The sequence below is a fragment of the Mustela lutreola genome, chromosome 2 (assembly GCF_030435805.1).
Source record: "Mustela lutreola isolate mMusLut2 chromosome 2, mMusLut2.pri, whole genome shotgun sequence".
Lineage (NCBI taxonomy): Eukaryota > Metazoa > Chordata > Mammalia > Carnivora > Mustelidae > Mustela > Mustela lutreola.
Window position 1 is genome coordinate 21746501 of NC_081291.1, and position 17834 is coordinate 21764334.

General features: G+C 54.1%; 1 protein-coding gene across 2 annotated transcripts in view; it reads left to right on the plus strand.

Annotated features, from left to right (window-relative positions):
• Positions 1–17834, plus strand: part of NISCH (nischarin) — a 33190-nt gene that overhangs the window by 5168 nt on the left and 10188 nt on the right. The window contains exons 4-14 of one of the 2 annotated variants that reach the window (XM_059161094.1): positions 6658–6706; positions 7605–7768; positions 8142–8237; positions 9386–9481; positions 10677–10829; positions 11458–11526; positions 12020–12205; positions 12380–12508; positions 13678–13791; positions 14154–14265; positions 14837–15933. In XM_059161094.1, the coding sequence (XP_059017077.1) occupies positions 6658–6706; positions 7605–7768; positions 8142–8237; positions 9386–9481; positions 10677–10829; positions 11458–11526; positions 12020–12205; positions 12380–12508; positions 13678–13791; positions 14154–14265; positions 14837–14856 (1188 nt within the window). In that variant the 3' untranslated portion in view covers positions 14857–15933. Of the gene's footprint in view, positions 1–6657; positions 6707–7604; positions 7769–8141; positions 8238–9385; positions 9482–10676; positions 10830–11457; positions 11527–12019; positions 12206–12379; positions 12509–13677; positions 13792–14153; positions 14266–14836; positions 15934–17834 lie in introns of those variants that run through there. The other variant, XM_059161093.1, reaches the window with a different exon arrangement.

A 17834-nucleotide genomic window follows, 5' to 3' on the forward strand; every position in this document is an offset into this window, starting at 1 on the left:
TGCCTGAGGTGGCCCTGCGCTGGCCGGCCCACATCTCTGAGCTTCTGTGTTGAGGCATATTTTACTGCTTGGAACGGTTTGGACATATTGAAATTACTGTTCAGAAGGGCCCCTGGGTTATATAAATCCAAGGATTTTTGAGAACTACCTGACCCATTGTGAAATTAAATCACGGTTTCTCAGCTGCAGCACAGTTGACTGTTAGGGGTGGATAATTGTCGCGAGGACTGTCCCATGCGCTGTTGAGCAGCATCTCTGGCCTCTAGGTGCTGATAGCCACCCCAGGTTGTGACAGCCACAATGGCCACACACATTGCCAAGTATCCCCCCGAGGGGCGAAATCTCACCTGAGAACCACTAGACCTTCAAATGAGTTTGAACAACGAGGGCCTGAAAGATTTGTCAGCCTTTTCTATAGGCTGGGGGTTCTTAGGGAATATTTCTGCCAGCCTTTGTCCCTTCAGTGTCCTCTCTGAAATTATTCTCAACATGTTCCACTTCTTAATGGGGCTGACAGGGTGGACGCAGGGAACCCTGGTTGTCAGGAGCGTGGGTTTTTTCTTTATTAAAATATACTTTACATATCATAAAATTCATTTTTTTAAAGTAGTTTGCCTTTTTTTCTTTAAAATATTTTACTTGTCAGAGAGAGAGAGAGAGAAAGAGCACAAGCAGGGGGAACAGGAGAAGGAGAAGCAGGCTCTCTGATGCGCAGAGAGTCCAACCTGGAGCTCAATCCCAGGACCCTGGGATCATGACCTGAGCCAAAGGTAGATGCTTAACTGACTAAGCCACCCAGGAATCCCAGAATTCACTTTTATAAAATATCCAATTCCTGGGGCACCTGCCTCTGTCTTCAGCTCAGGTCATGCTCTCAGGGTCCTGGGATTGAACCCTGCATCAGGCTCTCTGTTCAGCAGGGAACCCGCTTCCCTCTCTCTCTGCCTGCTTCTCTGCCTACGCAACTCTTGATTTCGTGATCTTAGGGTCCTGAGATCCAACTCAGTGGGGACTCTGCTTCCCTCTCTCTGCCTCTCCCGCTGCCCCTCCCCCCATTTGCACGTACACTCTCTCTCTCTCTCAAATAAATAGATCTCAAAAAAAAAACAAAAACCCCAAATATTTAAAGTACACAATTCCCTGTTTTAGTATATTCGTAGAATTGTGCAGCTATTCCTACTAATTCCAGAACATTCATCACTCTGAAGAGGAACCTTGTACCCATCAGCAATCACTAATGTACATTCTGTCCCCACAGATTTGCCTGTTCTGGACATTTCATAAAAATGGAAACATACAAATATGGCCTTTGTGATGGGCTGCTTTCACTTAGCATGATGCTTTCAAGGTCCATTTGTACTGTACTTTGGTCCTTTTTGCCTGAGTCATATTCTGCCAATTACAACATTATCCATCAGTTGATGGATGTTTGGGTGGTTTCCACTTTTTGGCTAGTACAGATAATGCTGCTGTGGACATTCTTATGTAAGGTTTTGTGTGGACATAGGTTTTCCTTTCTGTTGGGTATGCCTAAAGAGTAGCATTGCTGGGTCATATGGTAACTTTAGCTTTTTGAAGAACTGCCAAATTTTTTAACATAGTGGCAGCACCGTTTTACATTCCCATCAGCAGTGAGCAGGTTCTCATCTCCCCACATCCTTGTCAGACTTGTTACTGCCCACTTTTTTGATAATCATCCTGGTGGGCATGAAGTAGTATTGCGTGATATCCATTTCCCTAACGAGGCTGAGTCTCTTCTCATATGCTTATTCATCATTTGCATATCTTCATCGGAGACAGGTACTCAGATGTCCTCGGCACTTTAAAAAATTAGGTTACTTGTGTTTTTGTGGTTGAGTTACAGGTTTTTAAAAAAATTTTTTATTATTTTATTTTATTTTATTTTTTTATTAAAGATTTTATTCACTTGACAGAGAGGGAGAGACAGTGAGAGATGGAACACAGCAAGGGGAGTGAGAGAGGGAGAGAGAAGTAGGCTTCCTGCCGAGCAGGGAGCCCTATGTGGGGCTCAATCCCAGCAACCCAGGGTCATGACCTGAGCCAAAGGCAGATGCCTAACGACTGAGCCACACAGGTGCCCTGAGTTACAGTTTTTGTTTTGTTTTAATATATATTTTATTTATTTATTTGACAGAGATCACAAGTAAGCAGAGAGGCAGGCAGAGAGAGAGGGAAGCAGGTTCCCTGCTGAACAGAGAGCCTGATGCAGGGTTCAATCCCAGGACCCTGAGATCATGACCTGAGCTGAAGACAGAGGCATAACCCACTGAGCCACCAGGCACTGTAGTTTTTTGTTTTTGTTTTTGTTTTTGTTTTTATATATTCTGCATATTAGGCTCTTACCAGAAATGTGATATGCAAATGCTTTCTTCCATTGTGTGAATTATCTTTTCAGTTTCTTGATAGTGTTCTTTGAAATTCAAAAGTTTGAGATTTTGATGAACTTGGGTTCATTCATTTTTTTTCCTTTGGTCACTTGTGTTTTGGATGTTCTTAGCAACCACTGCCTAGGCCAGGGTTACAGAAATCTACAACTTGGTTTTCTTCAAGTTTATAGCTTTAGCACTTATATTTAGGTCTTTCATCCATGTTGAGTTAGTTTTTATTTATGGTGTGAGGTAAGGGGTTCCAACTTCATTTTTTTGCAGTGTGGGTTTTGATGGCAAGGAAAGAAAGCAGCCCTTCTCTCCGAGGCCAACTCTGAGATGGGGCATGTAGGGGCCAGGGCAGCCCTGTGTTGCTGTGAGAGGGCACCCCTTGGCACTGGGGCTGTTGCCGGGCTCTTTGTCTCTAGACAGCTGTGACTCAGCACTGCTGGAGGTCTCTGTGACAGACCTCATCCCAGCACCCCATGAGCAGAGGTTTTCAAATTCAAAGACGTGGACCCCACAAAGGATTTCTAGCATACCATTTTGAGGCAGGATGTCAAGCAGTGGCTCAGGAGGCAGTTTCCTGACCCTTTAAGCTTTTTTTTTTTTTTTTTTTTTTTAAGAGAGTGCACAAGGGGCAGAGGGAGGGGGGGAGAGAGAATCTTAAGCAGGCTCCACGCTCTGCACCAAGCTTGATGTGGCCTCAATCTCCTGGCCCCACAACCATAATGTGAGTGGAAATCAAGAGCTGGATGCGTAACTGACTGAGTCACCCAGGTGCCCCAAACTGTTACCATCTTAACCTTAGCCTTACCGTCCACCTGTGTCCTTTGTCTGAGCTGCAAAGTACTGAGGCTGTAAGTGCTGACAGATTTCCCTGCAGCTTATGGCCTTGGAGCTCTCCGGTGAACTTGAGGCTTGAATCTCTCAATAGGGAATTTTTATTTTTACTTAAAGCCATATTGCACATAACATACCTGAGCCCTCCTAGAATGCCTCACCACAGTCAGGAAATAAGAGTTACATGGGGTCCTGCCCTGCCTCTGCCCCTTCGCCTGTGTGTGTGAATCACACAGTGACGTGTGATTGAGTCCCTAGTCTGTGCCCCATTAACCAGGGCTCTGTGCGGGAGTGTGCGCCAGGCAGGAGTGTTGGGCTGGCCTGGGGTCATTCCTGGGCACAGGCACAGGTGCTGCAGGGTGTACTTGTGGCAGGCTCTGTGTGTGTGGACGCGCACAGAGTGGTAGCCGCCGAGCTACACCCCGACCAGTTTGGGGGTGTGTGTGCCGCTCACGCTGCTGCCCAAGGGCGCACCGCAGCTCAGGATCCTGGCAGGCAGCTGGCTGATGGGACCATAGGATATTTACGGTTGGGTGGTACTGGTTTTTTAAGTAGCTTAATTAATTAATTCTAAAGATTTTATTTATTTATTTGACAGAGACACAGTGAGAGAGGGAACATAAGCAGGGGGGAGTGGGAGAGGGAGAAGCAGGCCCCCCACCGAGCAGGGAGCCTGATGTGGGGCCCGATCTCAGAATCCTGAGATCATGACTTGAGCCGAAGTCAGACACTTAACAACTGAGTCACCCAGGTGCCCCGTTGATTTGATTTTAATTGATTTTTTTTTTTTTTGAGGTATAAAGAATGTCTTTTTTAAAAAACACATCTCAGTTCAGACATTTGTGGCACCCCGAAGCACTTTAGGTCCCTTCCGCCTAGGTTGGGTGAGGTGTGTGGGAGTCACCTGTCCCCACGGGTGACTTCCTAGCAGAATCTGCAGTGACTTAGACCGGGGCGGGGATAGTGGGGAGTACCGACTCTGCACACCTTTGCTCTGCATGTCAGGCTGGCTTAACCAGAGTTCTGAGGAAGCCAACGAAGTGCTTCTCATAGAAGGCTTGTGCTCTGGACTCAGGGGCCGCCGCATCCCTGTGTGCTCTCTGATGAAGTCTCCGCAGGTGGAGATGAGCCTGGCGAACAAAGTAGGTAGTGTTGCAAAAGTAGACAATGTTACAGCAGCGTGTACTTCCTGTGCCCTGAGGAGTGGAGAGGAATTGTCACATAGTTTGCTTTTTAAAATGGCTCAGAAGTTAAAAAACAAAACAAAACAAAACAAAAAAAACCCGCCCTCTGCTTAGCATGATCCCTTGGCCCTCGCTATCTTGCAGCTTTCTGTACTCTCCAGAAATACCGGCCTTGTCCCCTTAGGGGACATTGAGCTCAGCTGCCCAAAGAAGTGTAACACTGTTAGTTGCAGATGGAGGGCAGGGATCCCCTTCCGGAGGGAGACCTTCTGGGAGCCCTAGTGTCACTAGCACGGGCCTGAGAATTGCTGCTCAAGAGCCTGCCTCTTTCACGGCAGTGGGCCGAGAAGCGCTGGTTTAGACCCCAGCCACAGCACTTGAAACTGTTGGTAGAGAAACCAGTGTTTGGATCATTCCAGGCTCTTACTAATCTTCAATTCTTCACTGCACTCACGGAAACTGTCGTGGAGTTTCAGTTGTTGAGCGAGACTGAAGTTGAACTTCAGCCTGAACGGGGAGCTTCTCTCCTCCCCGGCTGGAGCCCTGGCGGCCCCTTTGCGTCTGACCTTGGATCTTGCCAGACCCTGCGCCCGTTAACGCTGGGGCCATGTTTGCTTATTTTTCCCACCACTGGGCTTTTTGTCCACTGGTGATGTCGAAGGGGGGTTCTTCTCATACTATATGAAAACTGAATTTTGAGCAGTTTAGAGAAATAACCACATTTTTAAAAGCTAGCATAAAGTATTAAGAGAAAAAATTAGGGGTGCCTGGGTGGCTCAGTGGGCTAAGCCGCTGCCTTCAGCTCAGGTCATGATCTCAGGGTCCTGGGATCGAGCCCTGCATCGGGCTCTCTGCTCAGCAGGGAGCCTGCTTCCCTTCCTTTCTCTCTCTGTCTGCCTCTCTGCCTACTTGTGATCTCTGTCTGTCAAATAAATAAATAAAATCTTAAAAGAAAAAAATTAGAGGAATATTTTTATAATCTTGGGATGGGGGAAGAGCCCTAAAGTCACCAAGGAAAAGAATCACAGATTAAACAACTTTTATACAGATGAAGCCTTTCTGTGTGTCAGGAAAACCGCCACAAACAAAGGTAAAAAGACTGCAGGACAGGGAGAAGATATTTGCGGCATATAAACAACCTTTGGCATATCCATCATGTATGAAAGATAAAAGGGAGACAAACAGACCACAAAGGAAAACAGGAAAAGGACACCCTGTCTCCCACAGCCTGGTGCCTGTGGAGTCCTGTCAACATGTGACTCGCACGTCCTCGTGGCAGAGATGTTTCCATGAGTCATGAAGGCAATGTGCGGCCTCCATCTGGGCCTGTTTACCAAAAGTCCTGTTGGCTGCCACCTGGCCATGCATGAAAATTCTTACCTGCCCGACGTGGGGCTGGGGGCTCTGGGGTCCTGCCCTCCCCAGGATCACACACGGAAGTGCTGAGGCAGTAGATCATGTACAGAGGGAACCTACAAGGCCAGGTGGCTTTGCTGCTCTCTGGCCTTGTAACATTGGCGAGTACAGCAGCTCCCCACCTCAGTCTGCTCATCTGGGAAACGGGGTTCAAAATACCATCTTCTCACATGGGGCGTCGGGGCCACGGAGCGTGCCCAGCGCGGTTCAGGTCCCAGCACACCAGCTGTTAATATGACTGCGGGCTCAGTCTTTCAGGCCTCCTTAAAGGACGGCTTTTCCTGCCTCTTGCTTAGGGCCCTGGGGCCTAGTGGTTTGTTGTTGTAGGGCTTGACGGATGAGCACAGGAAGAGAGCCTGCGCTCACTCTTTCTTCAGGCCCCTTTGGAACATGAAAGAAAGTAGAAAGAGTCACTCTCAGAAGAAACAGGACTTTTCTCTGTCATGCTCTCTCCCAGGGTGTTCTGGGGCCGGTTTTGGGAGCTGCCTGCTTCCCGGTTGACGGTCAGGACAGCCAGGTTTTGCCGGCCTCCCAGGCCTCCTGTGTCGGCCAGTACCTGGGCATGCTGTCGCCGCTGCGATAGTCTGTTTCCCTTCTTCCTTTGAAGCGACATTCCACGTGTCCACAGGACTGGAAATACTCATTTTCCCTTCTTAGGCACTTTGATTTATAGTTTACTCTCTCTTTTGGTGTGTGTTGTAAGCTCTGTTTTATTAGCTTTCTGGAGAGCTGGCATTGCAGCAGCAGAGAGAGTAGCTAGCAGGGACTGTGAGTCCCAGCAACTGGGGACAGGGTCTCTTTCTAACTGTGTGTTGTTTTCTCTGCAGGAGATAAATGGCATCACCGCGGCACTGGCTGAGGAGCTCTTTGAAAAAGGTGTGTGGCCAGGAGTCCCCGAAACAGTGGGTGCCACTGGTCCAGCCCTGTCAGGCAGCCAGGGACCCAGGGTGGCCCAGAACTGCCGACAAGTCTTCACCAGGGCCCGCCTCCCCATGCTTGCTCAAATCCTAGGGCCTGGTCCACAGCCGAGCCTGCCTGCCTGCCTGCCCACCAGCCCCACAGGCAGCCAGGTCTAAGCTGTGGTCTTTTACCTTAGGACTCCTGAGTCCCCATGTCAGTGGCTAACCCCAGGCTCAGAATGTAGCCCAAAGCCCTGTGGGGGAGTTCTGGAAGGTGGGTGAGCTGATGCCCTCTGCTCTGTCCTTACCGGAGAGAGTTGAGACATCAAACAAAAGCCAGTCCTGGGTCACGGCCGTGCAGCAGAGAGCCTAGTGACAGTAGCTAACAATGCTGCTTCCTGCTGCTCAGCCCCGTGTCCGGCATCTCACAGCCTGCCTTCCAGGCCATGCAGAGAAGGGCCCTGAGGACGCGAGGGTACATGGCTGGGAGGGGCAGAGCGAGCACTGGTTGTGAACACTGCCTGCCTGCAGGTCCTGGCCTTGGCTGGCCCCTCAGGCCTCAGCTGACCTCGGGCTGTGGGCATGTTAGAGGGGGTGGGGTGGGTCTGCTGCCCCTGGGCAGCCTCACATCGGCTTCATCTCAGCACACAGATCCTAAAGCAGCCTCAGCCCAGGGAGGCTCTCCAGTCACACGGTCTCAGGGCCCTTCCCTCCTTTGTGATTACGTGACCTGGGTCTGCTCTGTGCCCAGTGTGCTTTCAGGACCATAGCTTCGTCCTGAGTGCTTGCTGACTATGGGCCAGGGGGGGCCGATGCCCTGGCTGCACACCAGGGCTGGGGCCGTGCACTCACCCGGGGGGGCATGGCTGTTGCAGGAGAACAGCTCCTGGGGGCTGGCGAGGTCTTTGCCATCGGGCCCCTGCAGCTCTATGCGGTCACCGAGCAGCTGCAGCAGGGAAAGCCCACCTGTGCCAGTGGGGATGCCAAGACTGACCTCGGGCACATCCTGGACTTCACCTGTCGCCTTAAGTACCTGAAGGTAAAGCTGTGGCAGCTTGGTCATGGATTGCCACTCGTTTGTGGGCATGGAGCCCCAGTGGGGCTGTGGAACTCATTGGCCCTGTGTGTGTGTGTGTGTGTGTGTGTGTGTGTGTAAAGGTGGCTGAATGTGCCCTGGAATGGGGAAGGCCACCTTTGGTGTTCTTGGCACTGCACTTCTGGCTGTGAGCACCAGGGGGCAGTCGTTACCCAGTACCCCCTTTAAACTTTGGCTTCAGCCAACTTTGTTGACCCCGCAAGTGGTGAGCGGAGGTTTGTGCCTCCTGCGCCCCATGTAGCCCAGCAGAGCCGCGAGTCAGGTTGCACAGCTGCTGCTGCAGCGTCCTTGATTCAAGCCCGGTGTCTGGCCACAGGTTTCAGGCACAGAAGGACCGTTTGGGACCAGCAACATTCAGGAGCAACTCCTGCCTTTTGATTTGTCAATATTCAAGTCTCTTCACCAGGTGGAGGTAAGGCCCAGGGCCCTTGGAGTCCAGGTGGGGCAGAGCCCACAAGGATGGTCTTGCCTCTGATTATCTGCGGCCAGAGAGTGTCTGGTTTACCCGTTAGGCGCCGTTGCTTTTGCATTTGTCGGTGTGTGATAGACCCCAGCTAGGCAAGTAAGGCCCACCTGAAGGTCTGGAGAGAGGGGCCTCTCCTGCTCTTGGCTGGTCCGGTCACAGGCAGCATGTGGACAGAATGGAGCACCAGCACTTGGCTCTTTCTTCTCATTGTTCAAGTTGAAGGGCTGGGAGGGCGTCCTGAGGGTCAGGCAGAGCCAGTTTCCAGTCTGTGTTTCCCAGGACACAACTGCAGAGGGCTTTGAGGGCTCTCTGCTTTCCAGTGTGCCCACATCTAACAGGAAATATTTTGTATTACTTCCTACCCTATTCCTGGGTTCAAGATGTCAGTTTCGTTAAAACGTTTTTTAAAAGCAAGGAGACTCAGTAATGGGTACTTTTTAAAAATGCCTTTAAAGCATCTATTTCTAGAGCATGACTTCTGTGTTCAGCCCTGTGTCCTCATGGACACTTCCTGCTGGAAGCTTCCTGACTGCCCTATGAAGTGGGTATTTTTATTCCCATTTTGCAATTGAGAAAACTGAGGGTTAGGGAGGTAAGAAGTTTGGCCAGGACCACACAGTCAGTAAGGGGAAGCTGGGATCTGAATTCAGTCAAGTCTAACTCCAGAGCCTCTGCTGCCCATGGGACTGTTCTGCCTGCACCTTTCTGGGCTAGTCCCAGAGACTTTGAGGACCACCCTAGACAGGAACCTATGGTGTGTGCCTCTGCCAGAGCTGGCTGAGGAAGGATTGGGAAGTTAGAGGAGTGTCCAACCCAGCCTCGGCTCACAGGCTGAGGAGGCCCCATGGTTGGGGTCTGCCGGTGGGTGGTGTTCATGGGCGTACAGGGGCATGTAGCCCTGCCTCCTTGCTGCAGGATAGCCAAGGCCGGTGAAGCAGGGCTGGGTGAGCAAGAGGGTCTTTTGTGTCCTCACTGTGTGCCCAAGGCCTTTTGCTCTCAAGTTCTGCTTTCCAGAGCCCACTTTTCCTCTTCACCTGCCAAGCTTCATTCAGCCCTTATAGCCTTTTCTGAGACGCATCTGTTCTTTGTTCCAGATAAGTCACTGTGGTGCCAGGCGCATCCGGGGACTCGTGGCATCGAAGCCCACCTTAGCCACAATGAGCGTCCGCTTCTCCGCGACCTCTATGAAGGTAAGTGCCACCTGTTTCCTGCCCCGGGCACTGAGGGGCAGGGCCCTGTGCTGCGCGCCAAGGGTGGGTGCGAGCGTCCCTGCTGTCTGCCGGACCCGGAGGTCGGACCTTCCCCTGGGCAGCCCCACACTCGTGCAGATCCTCCCAGTGCTGGACCGTCCCCGGGATGCGTCAGTCTCAGCCTTCGTCAGAAACCCATACTATTGAACAAGATAGTTGAAGGCACTGGGTCTCCCCACCCCCACCCCCTGAAACGTCCCTGGTTTTGGAGGGGAACAAGTTGCTAAGCGGTGGCAAGCGGCAGAATGTTCATTAGACTGACGTGTTTCTTTGAGCTTGTGAAGTCCTGGCTCAGCACTTTTCGTGTCCTGCTCTGAGTGCACGTGAAGTAGACAGGCCGGGTTGTAGGAATGCTGTGCTCTGTCATTTGTGTGTGAGCAACAGAAATACTTGAATTGAGAAAGTAAGGGGTTTCTTCTCTACGTACCTTTTTATGGATTCCATCTTAGCAATGCTCAAATCCTTCCACTGGGATAGAACAAACATGGTAGCTACTTTAATGACTTGTGGTGTCTGATGCAGATACGGGTTTGGTGGGGTCGTGAGGCTGCTGGCTGAGCTAGGAGGCTTATATAAAGAGCCGATGGCATTGGGCAACCTGGCTCCTCTCCGAGGGGCTCCCTGTGGCCTCGCTCAAAGAGCCCAAGCTAGTCCATTGAGGGAGGAGAGGTCTTCCGGAAATCAACTGCAGGACAAAGAGGCCCGCCTTCCTGCGCTTTGATGGCGTCCCTGTTTCTACCCTGTGTAGTAATGGACGGTAATGGACAGTAATGGCCCACGGTCCTCGGTAGGGACCATGGCGCCAGCCCGGAAAGCCTAGTTGCCTGGAAACGCTGTGATTGCTGGTCTTGAGCTCCTGAGGTTGAAGCCAGAAACGGGATCACCAAGGAGAACAAGGCTCTTCTGCGTTTGAAAAGCATTTGCTAATGAGGCAGGGTCAGAACACATTCCAAGTGGCCATTAGGCTGCCAAGCGCTTCAGGTATTTCACAATCGGGTAAAGCCATATGAGCTGAAGCCCATTTTAATGCAAGTTCACTTCCACATGCTAAATATGCTGAAGCCCTTCCTGAAATTTTGCAACGATTGTGTTGCGTGAGGGCCAAGTGTGGTGCTCAACAGATGTTCTTACACAGGAAGTCCTTGTTCCCGAAGCCTCGGAATTTGACGAGTGGGAGCCAGAAGGCACAGCCCTGGAAGGCCCTGTGACTGCCGTCATCCCCACATGGCAGGCCTTGACCACTCTAGACCTGAGCCACAACAGCATCTCAGAGATCGACGAGTCTGTGGTATGCTCTCAGCCGTAGGCACCAGGGGCTTCACTGGCCTTGTCACACCCGGAGGTTGAGTATGCAACTTGGCCTTTTCCAGAAAGACCACAGACAACCTGTGCCCATGCTCTGTGCACTGCCTGGAGTTTTTAAGTTAATTTTTGAGTGGATTCATTGAAATAGATGAGGTAGTGGTTAGGGCCCAGTGACATCTATTGATCAAATGTACATTTGATAGAGAAACATAGTGAGGATATTCCCAGGGAGTGGAGTGGGAAATTCACTTCATGGATTCCAGACACACCCCCATAAGAGTGACATCTTGATAGCATTTGGGCAAGAAGAGAATGATTCCTGTATTTGTGCTCTTTGGTGGGGTTGGGTAGGGTTGAGAAGAGGGATGAATTTCCTTCCCCGTCCAGGACCTTGCCACTGTCCTTTTCACAAGCCAGGGGTTCTTAGGAACAGTGGCCCATGTTCAGCACTGGGGGCCCTGTTTGCCCCTGGGACAGGCAGAGATGTCCAGCTGGGGCGTCTGTAGTCGGGAGGAAGTGTCTCACGTTGTCCCATCTACCAGGTACAGGGGCCACCAAAGTCCCCCTTCCTAGGGTAACCTCAGGCATCTCTCTTCTTTCTCTTTGTCAAGAAACTGATCCCAAAGATTGAGTTCCTGGACCTGAGTCACAATGGAGTGCTGGTTGTGGACAACCTGCAGGTAATTTGTGTCTTTAAAGACTACCCTCCATCGGCTGCTTGAGGTCCCGTTCTCCTGAGAGTTTAGGAGGCCGATGCTGCCTTGGGAGCTTGGCTGTCCCCTGGAGTTTTCTCTCATAGACCCCTGAAAGGTGTCTGGGTGCACAGGAGGTCTGTAAAGTCAGGGTCTGCTGGTGTTCCCATGGACTGGGCGATCGTTGCTCTAGGTTCAAAGAGTGGGGGAAAGACGTGAAAATAGAAATTGAGTGTGATGACCATACGCCTCCATCACGATGATGGACAGCCTGATTTTCACAGCTCGCCCCACTCCTGTGGGCTGTGATGCTTCTGGGAGGCCATGGTGTGTGCCAGGGAGCATGGGGTGGCACTTGCCAGTAGCTCTCTGGGGCAAGTGGGCGTTGGAGGTGGGGAGGCCCCTGCACCATCCAGGGCTGCCCGCCTGCTGCGGAGCCTTGGTCTGAACCAACTGTACCCTGTTCTCGATGCCGCTGCAGCACCTCTACAACCTCGTGCACCTGGACCTGTCCTACAACAAGCTCTCCTCCTTGGAAGGGGTGCACACCAAACTGGGGAACATCAAGACCCTCAACCTGGCGGGCAACCTCCTGGAGAGCCTGAGTGGCCTGCACAAGCTCTATTCCCTGGTCAGCCTGGACCTCCGCGACAATAGGATCGAGCAGGTGAGCCTCAGCCCGGAAGGCTCCTGGGGTCCTGGGGTGGCTCTGCCTCAGAGCTTCTCCCCCTGAGGAAGAAATCGTTAAGCTGGCCTGCGTCAAAGAGAGGCCATCGGTCATGTTGGCCTGTCGCCGTAGCATTCGAAGGAGGGGTGAGGGAAGGGGACTCGTCTCTTGCAGCTGGAGGAGGTCAGGAGCATCGGCAGCCTCCCGTGTCTGGAGCATGTGGCCCTGCTCAGCAACCCCCTGAGCATCCTCCCTGACTACCGGACCAAGGTGCTGGCTCAGTTCGGAGAGCGGGCCTCCGAGGTAAGCTGCTGAGGCGGGTCTGCTCTGTTGGAGAGATGGTCTGGGTGGAGTCTGGCTTTGCCCCGGCGGCGCCAGAGGAGATGGCTGCTGTTCTGTGCACCTCCCTGCTTCAGAAGGACCGCTGGCCTCAAGGGACCTTTCGGTTCTGGGAAGTCTGCACACACACACACACACACACACGCACGCACGCACGCACCCTCCTGCCCACACACACCCGCCACTAGGAGGAGGCTTCCCTGCTCTTTCTGTGGGGGCACCAGCCACCCAGGTTCCTGCTGGCCTCTGTCCTGTCATCTGTGTCAGAGCCTCAGGCCTGGACGGCTCCCCACCAACCAGCAGGCACAGACCCAGGGTGGAGGGACTGTCTTTAGCTTGTTAGAGTCACGCTTTGTTTTGTAGACTGCAGACTATGAAGGGTTTGCCCCCCTTTGCCAAAGTGGTCCGGCCCAGGGTCTGCTGCCTGCTGCGTGTGCCCCCCCCCCCCCCCCGCCGCCATGCCAGTGTCACAGGTCCTCAGGCAGACTCACCTGCCTTCCACTCTCGCAGGCCTATCCCCCCACCATCTCAGGCCAGAAGATACCTGGGCGTCTGTCCGCACCCTTCCCCTGCCACCCTCCTCATCTCTTTTCAGCCCTGAGCACCCCTTTTTTCACCAAGACCGTGTCCACAAGATGCCCTTTTCCCCTGCCCTCCCATCAGGCACCCCCCCCCCCACCCCATGGCTGCATGGTTTGGTGTCAGCTATTCCACAGGCCAGCGACCACAGTGCCACCCCTCACTGCTTACTAGTCACGGCCCCCTCTTATATCTGCCTGTTCCTATTCCCTGTGCCTCTGCCCTCCCAGTTCCCCAGGCCTCTCCTCACTCTTAACTGATCTGAATTTCGCCCTAACTGGGGGCTTGGTTCAGGTCACTACCTTCCCCAGCTCCCAGCCACCTGCAAGGCTGTCCCATTGCCTCCTCTTCTCAGAGAGGGACTCCCAAAATGGCCCAGGCAGTGTGGGAGCTCCCAGGTCACCTCCACGGTGGGTGGAGAGCTCGCCTGCCAGGGGGCAGAGCCTCCCTTGGTCTCCCGTGTCCTCTCAGGGCCTGGCCCACACATCTGCAGCGCCCCTTCCACGCTGCTCCTGTCAGCCCCTGCGCTGACGGCCGTTCTCTGAATCCTGTAGGTCTGTCTGGACAACACCACGACCACAGAGAAGGAGCTGGACACTGTGGAAGTGCTCAAAGCAATTCAGAAAGCCAAGGAGGTCAAGTCAAAGCTGAGCCACCCAGAGAAGAAGGTGGGTCTTTGTGTGGGAGGTGACGGGAGTGACAGTGAGGAAAGCTAGCTGAGAGGGGAGCTGGCTCGCCGTGGGACTGGGCCGGGAAGCGCACAGGGCCCCTGCGTCCCGGCTGCACCCCTCTGTGTTTGGGCTGCCGAGCTGGGGCAAGCCACCCCCCCCCCCGCCGTTCTCCCCTACGTGAGGGAGGCACAGGGGCAGCACAGGCCTCTCAGGGTTGCTGCAGACTAGGCCTGACCACCTTCACCATCACCGCTCTCGAGAGAGCCGGGAGCTCCTTCCTCCTCCCCGGTGGCTGTGTCAGGATCTGTGCTTCCTGACCTTTCTCTCCCCCGGGGGCTGACTTGAGCACTCCTCCTCAGGTCATTGAGGATTCCCGGCTCTCCGCTGCCCCTTGCATCCGACCCAGCGGCTCCCCTCCCAGTGTGGCTCCTGCCACGGCCTCCCTGCCCCAGCCCATCCTCTCCAACCAAGGTAATTGTGTACATGTCTTGCCAGCTAGCGGAGTGGCGCAGATTCCGCCTGGGCCTCCTGGCTGGGCAGGGTTCAGACATGGGGTGGGGGGCATGTTGCTGTCTTCAGGCGGCACCTCTTGGGGTAGCTCGGGGAGGCGGGGCTCTGCTGGCTTGATTTCAGCTCTGTTGTTTGCTCACCAAGGGCCCCCAGTTGGTCTGAATCCCACATCCGGTTCCTGTAGGATCCCATGGGTTTGCAGTGGAGCCCTGAGGCTGCCTTGTGAACAGGCTTCTCGGGGCTGCTGCTTTTAAGGACCCTGCTCCCCCCAGGCAGCATGGCCAGTTTGGCTCCTTGCTTGCAGGACGCCAGGCCTGGTGACCTTCCTGACTCGGGCACCCCGGCCCCTGTGTAGAAACTTTCTTTTTTAATCATTGCCTCATCTCTATGGCTCTCGTGGTGCAAGCCAGCCCCAAAACACCATGTGTGTGTGTGGGCCCAAGACGGGCCGTCTGTGGACCCGTGGAAGACCAGTTCCCGAGACCCACCCATTGTCTTAGCGTTTTCAAAGGGCTTTCACCTCTGAACCCAGGCATCCTCGGAGATGAGTGAGTGAAGCAGGTCCCATGAGAGTGTCTGCTGGCCCGGCCCCCACGGAAGAGGGGAGGGTGTGCCGTCCCGAGTGGAGCCAAGGCTCGGGACACACAGGAAAGAACGCCGCCCGCCCGCCCGGGCTCCTGGAGACGCAGAACTTGGTGTGAGGTCTTGGGAAAACAGTTTGACCCTATGTTTCAAGAGCCAGAAAAACGTTCCCATCCCTTGACCTGGTAACCCCACTGGTGGGGATTTTATCTGAGTGGGATAAGTGAATGGGGAAGGGGGAGGGGAGATGCTCCCTGCAGCATTACTCACGCTAACCAACGTGGGGCGTGAGGGGCCTCAGAGGATGCGAGCTGTGGTGCGAGCTGCTCTCCTGCCTTCACCTCAAGAGAGGCGGGGGCTGGCTAGGGAGAGAGGGGAAGCGCTCAGGTTAAATCAGAACGCCTGTGGCTGGGCGGCACACCAAGCTCATGACCCCGAGGTAGGAGAGTGAATCCATGAGAATTCACGGGAACGCAGTGGTGGTGTTAAGGGCCAGAGGAATTGTCCATCCGCTTTTGTAACACTCTTGATCGAGAAGTTTTGGTTTTATTTTTTTTACATGAAAGGGGAGGGGGGCTTGTATCGCTGCAAAGAAGCTTCCCTGCCGCCGGGCCAAAGCCCTCTTGGGGGCCACCAGTGCGTGCTGCCCTGTCACGGCACCGGCCAGCCTGCAGAGAAGCCGTGGGACTAGGCCTCTGGGGGACGGGGAGATGCGACTGGTCTTCGAGGCCAGGCACCTGCCAGTTCTCAGTCAGCGTTTGCTGAACCGATGAACGAGTGAGTGTGTGAGTGGACGAACAAGCGGAGAAGCAGCCGGTAAAGTGCAGACCGCAGGTGCGGGAAATGAGGGGTCTGCCCCTGGGGCCACAGCTGCAGGCAGCCCCTGGTTGGGCAGGCGGGTGTCTGCCCCACTGCCAGGACGTGTCACAGAGTGGCTCACTGTAGTCTGTCCTCCCACCCCCACCCCCCGCCCGTTTGCCATCTACCAGACATTGAGACGTTGTCTCCAGATTTGCACCTCTTATGAATAAAACTGTAGTGGACGTCTTTGTGTGCACATCTCTTTCCTTTTTGTGAGAAACAACAGAATTTGGGCCCCATCTAGGTGCTCTGATGCCTCTCGTCTCATCCTGAGTGACCCTTCCTGACCACTTGTTTGTAGAGTCCATGGTCCAGGAAGGAAGCAGAAAGACTATCCCTGTCCACGTTTCCTCAGTTCCAAACAGGGTGTGGGTGGGTAGTGGCGAGAAAACGTGACTTTTTCTCCCTGAGATGGAGGAATCGACAGAGGGCTGAGCTCAGCCGTGTGCTGCCTGTCCAGGGTCTTGCCTGGATGGGCCAGGATTTCTCCAGAAGGGAGCAGCTCTGCTCCCAGCCTGCTCCCTGGGTAGAGCTGAACGTGCTTGTGACTACACTGGGCGCTCCCCCGTTAACACCAGGCCTCTGGTTGTCTCAGGAGCTGTTAGCCAGCTTGTTGGAGCCATGGAGGATTGTGACCAGTAGGGGCTGACGGATGACATGCCAGAGTTGATTCTTCAGCCAGGTCCGTAGAGAAGTGGTCAGGAGCAGGCACCCGGGAGGGAGGCAGCTCAGTGCATCCCGGCTGCCCTGGCCCAGTGCCTTCAAGCAACCTGCAGCCTCTCTGAAGCTCGGTTTTCTCAACTGTAAAGCGGATATACCCTACTTCATCGATTCTAAGATGCACCCGTTTCCACCCCGTGACTTCTCTGAAATTGAGATGTGTCTTTCGGTCAGTGGCGTCTCATAGTCGCGCGCGGTCAGCCAGCTGGCATTCGTGATGGAGCCGTGTGAAAGCCTTCCGTGGACAGCTGCTGAGACCAAGATGGCGCCCCATCCGCGCATCTTAGAGTTGATGAACTGTGGTAAATAATGAGAGGCGTGCATGAGCTGACGCTGGGGACGCGCTTGACAGGGCTCCTGGCTCCTCGGGTGTGGCCAGGAGGGGCTTCCCTTCCTTGCATCCTTGTCGGGCGATTCCAGATGACCGGAATCGTGCCCCTAAGGAACCTGGAGCCTCTTGGGGAGGTGAGCGTGTGTGCTGAAGGGAGAACAGGGCAAGATGACGTGGGGGCGTTTGTAGAAGGGAGAGGTGTATCTGGAGCAGAGCTGACTTGGCAGTGGAGGTGGTATGTGAGGTGGACCTCGAAGGAAGAGAGACTCTGAGCGTGTGAGGAAGGAGAGGGGCGGACTCCGGGCTAGAACAGTGCGCTTTGTGCATGGCTGTGTGCTTGCTGCCTTCCTGCTGCCTGTGCCTAGCACCTGCTGCTTTCCTGGGGAGGTGGGGGGGGGGGGGCTCTGGGCTTGGGCTCTTGGCTTGGCTAGTCCGTGGGCAGAAGACCTGGGCTGCATGAGTTGTCCTGTCCCTGGGGGGCAGCTGAGCTGCACAAAGGTCCATGACCTCTGGAGCTCAGTCATTTCACTGAACCATGGTCTCTGGTGGCAAAGCCAGGCAAGCTCTGGGCCACTTCAGACCTCTGTGAAACTGGGGGGTCAGAGTTCAGCCTTCTCCCAGCTAGCTACATTTAGGAAAATGTTTAAAAAAAAAAAAAAAAAACTCATTACCCTCACCCACTGCGGAAAACGTCTGGAGTGAAGTAACAGGCCCAGGCAAGCTGTATTCTTCAAACAGCCTCAGCAGGGTTCAAGAACGCCAGGTGTTTCTGGGGTGCATGAGTCAGTGCGCTGGCCGTGGATGTGGCCCAGGGGAGGAGGGTCAGTGGGGAGCGGTCTGCAGCCCTGCGTGCCGAGCACAGTCTGTCCTCACCAGCCCTGGAGGAACACCGCCTGCGAGAAGGCCTGGCCTTGCGCGCGAGGAGTCCCGAGCCCTTGCGTATCTGTGAGGCCCGTAGAGGTGGTGTATGAGTGGGCTGGGAGGCCAAGTTCAGCCATTCTCTTAGAGGGTCCAGGAGTGAACACGTTGAAGGCTC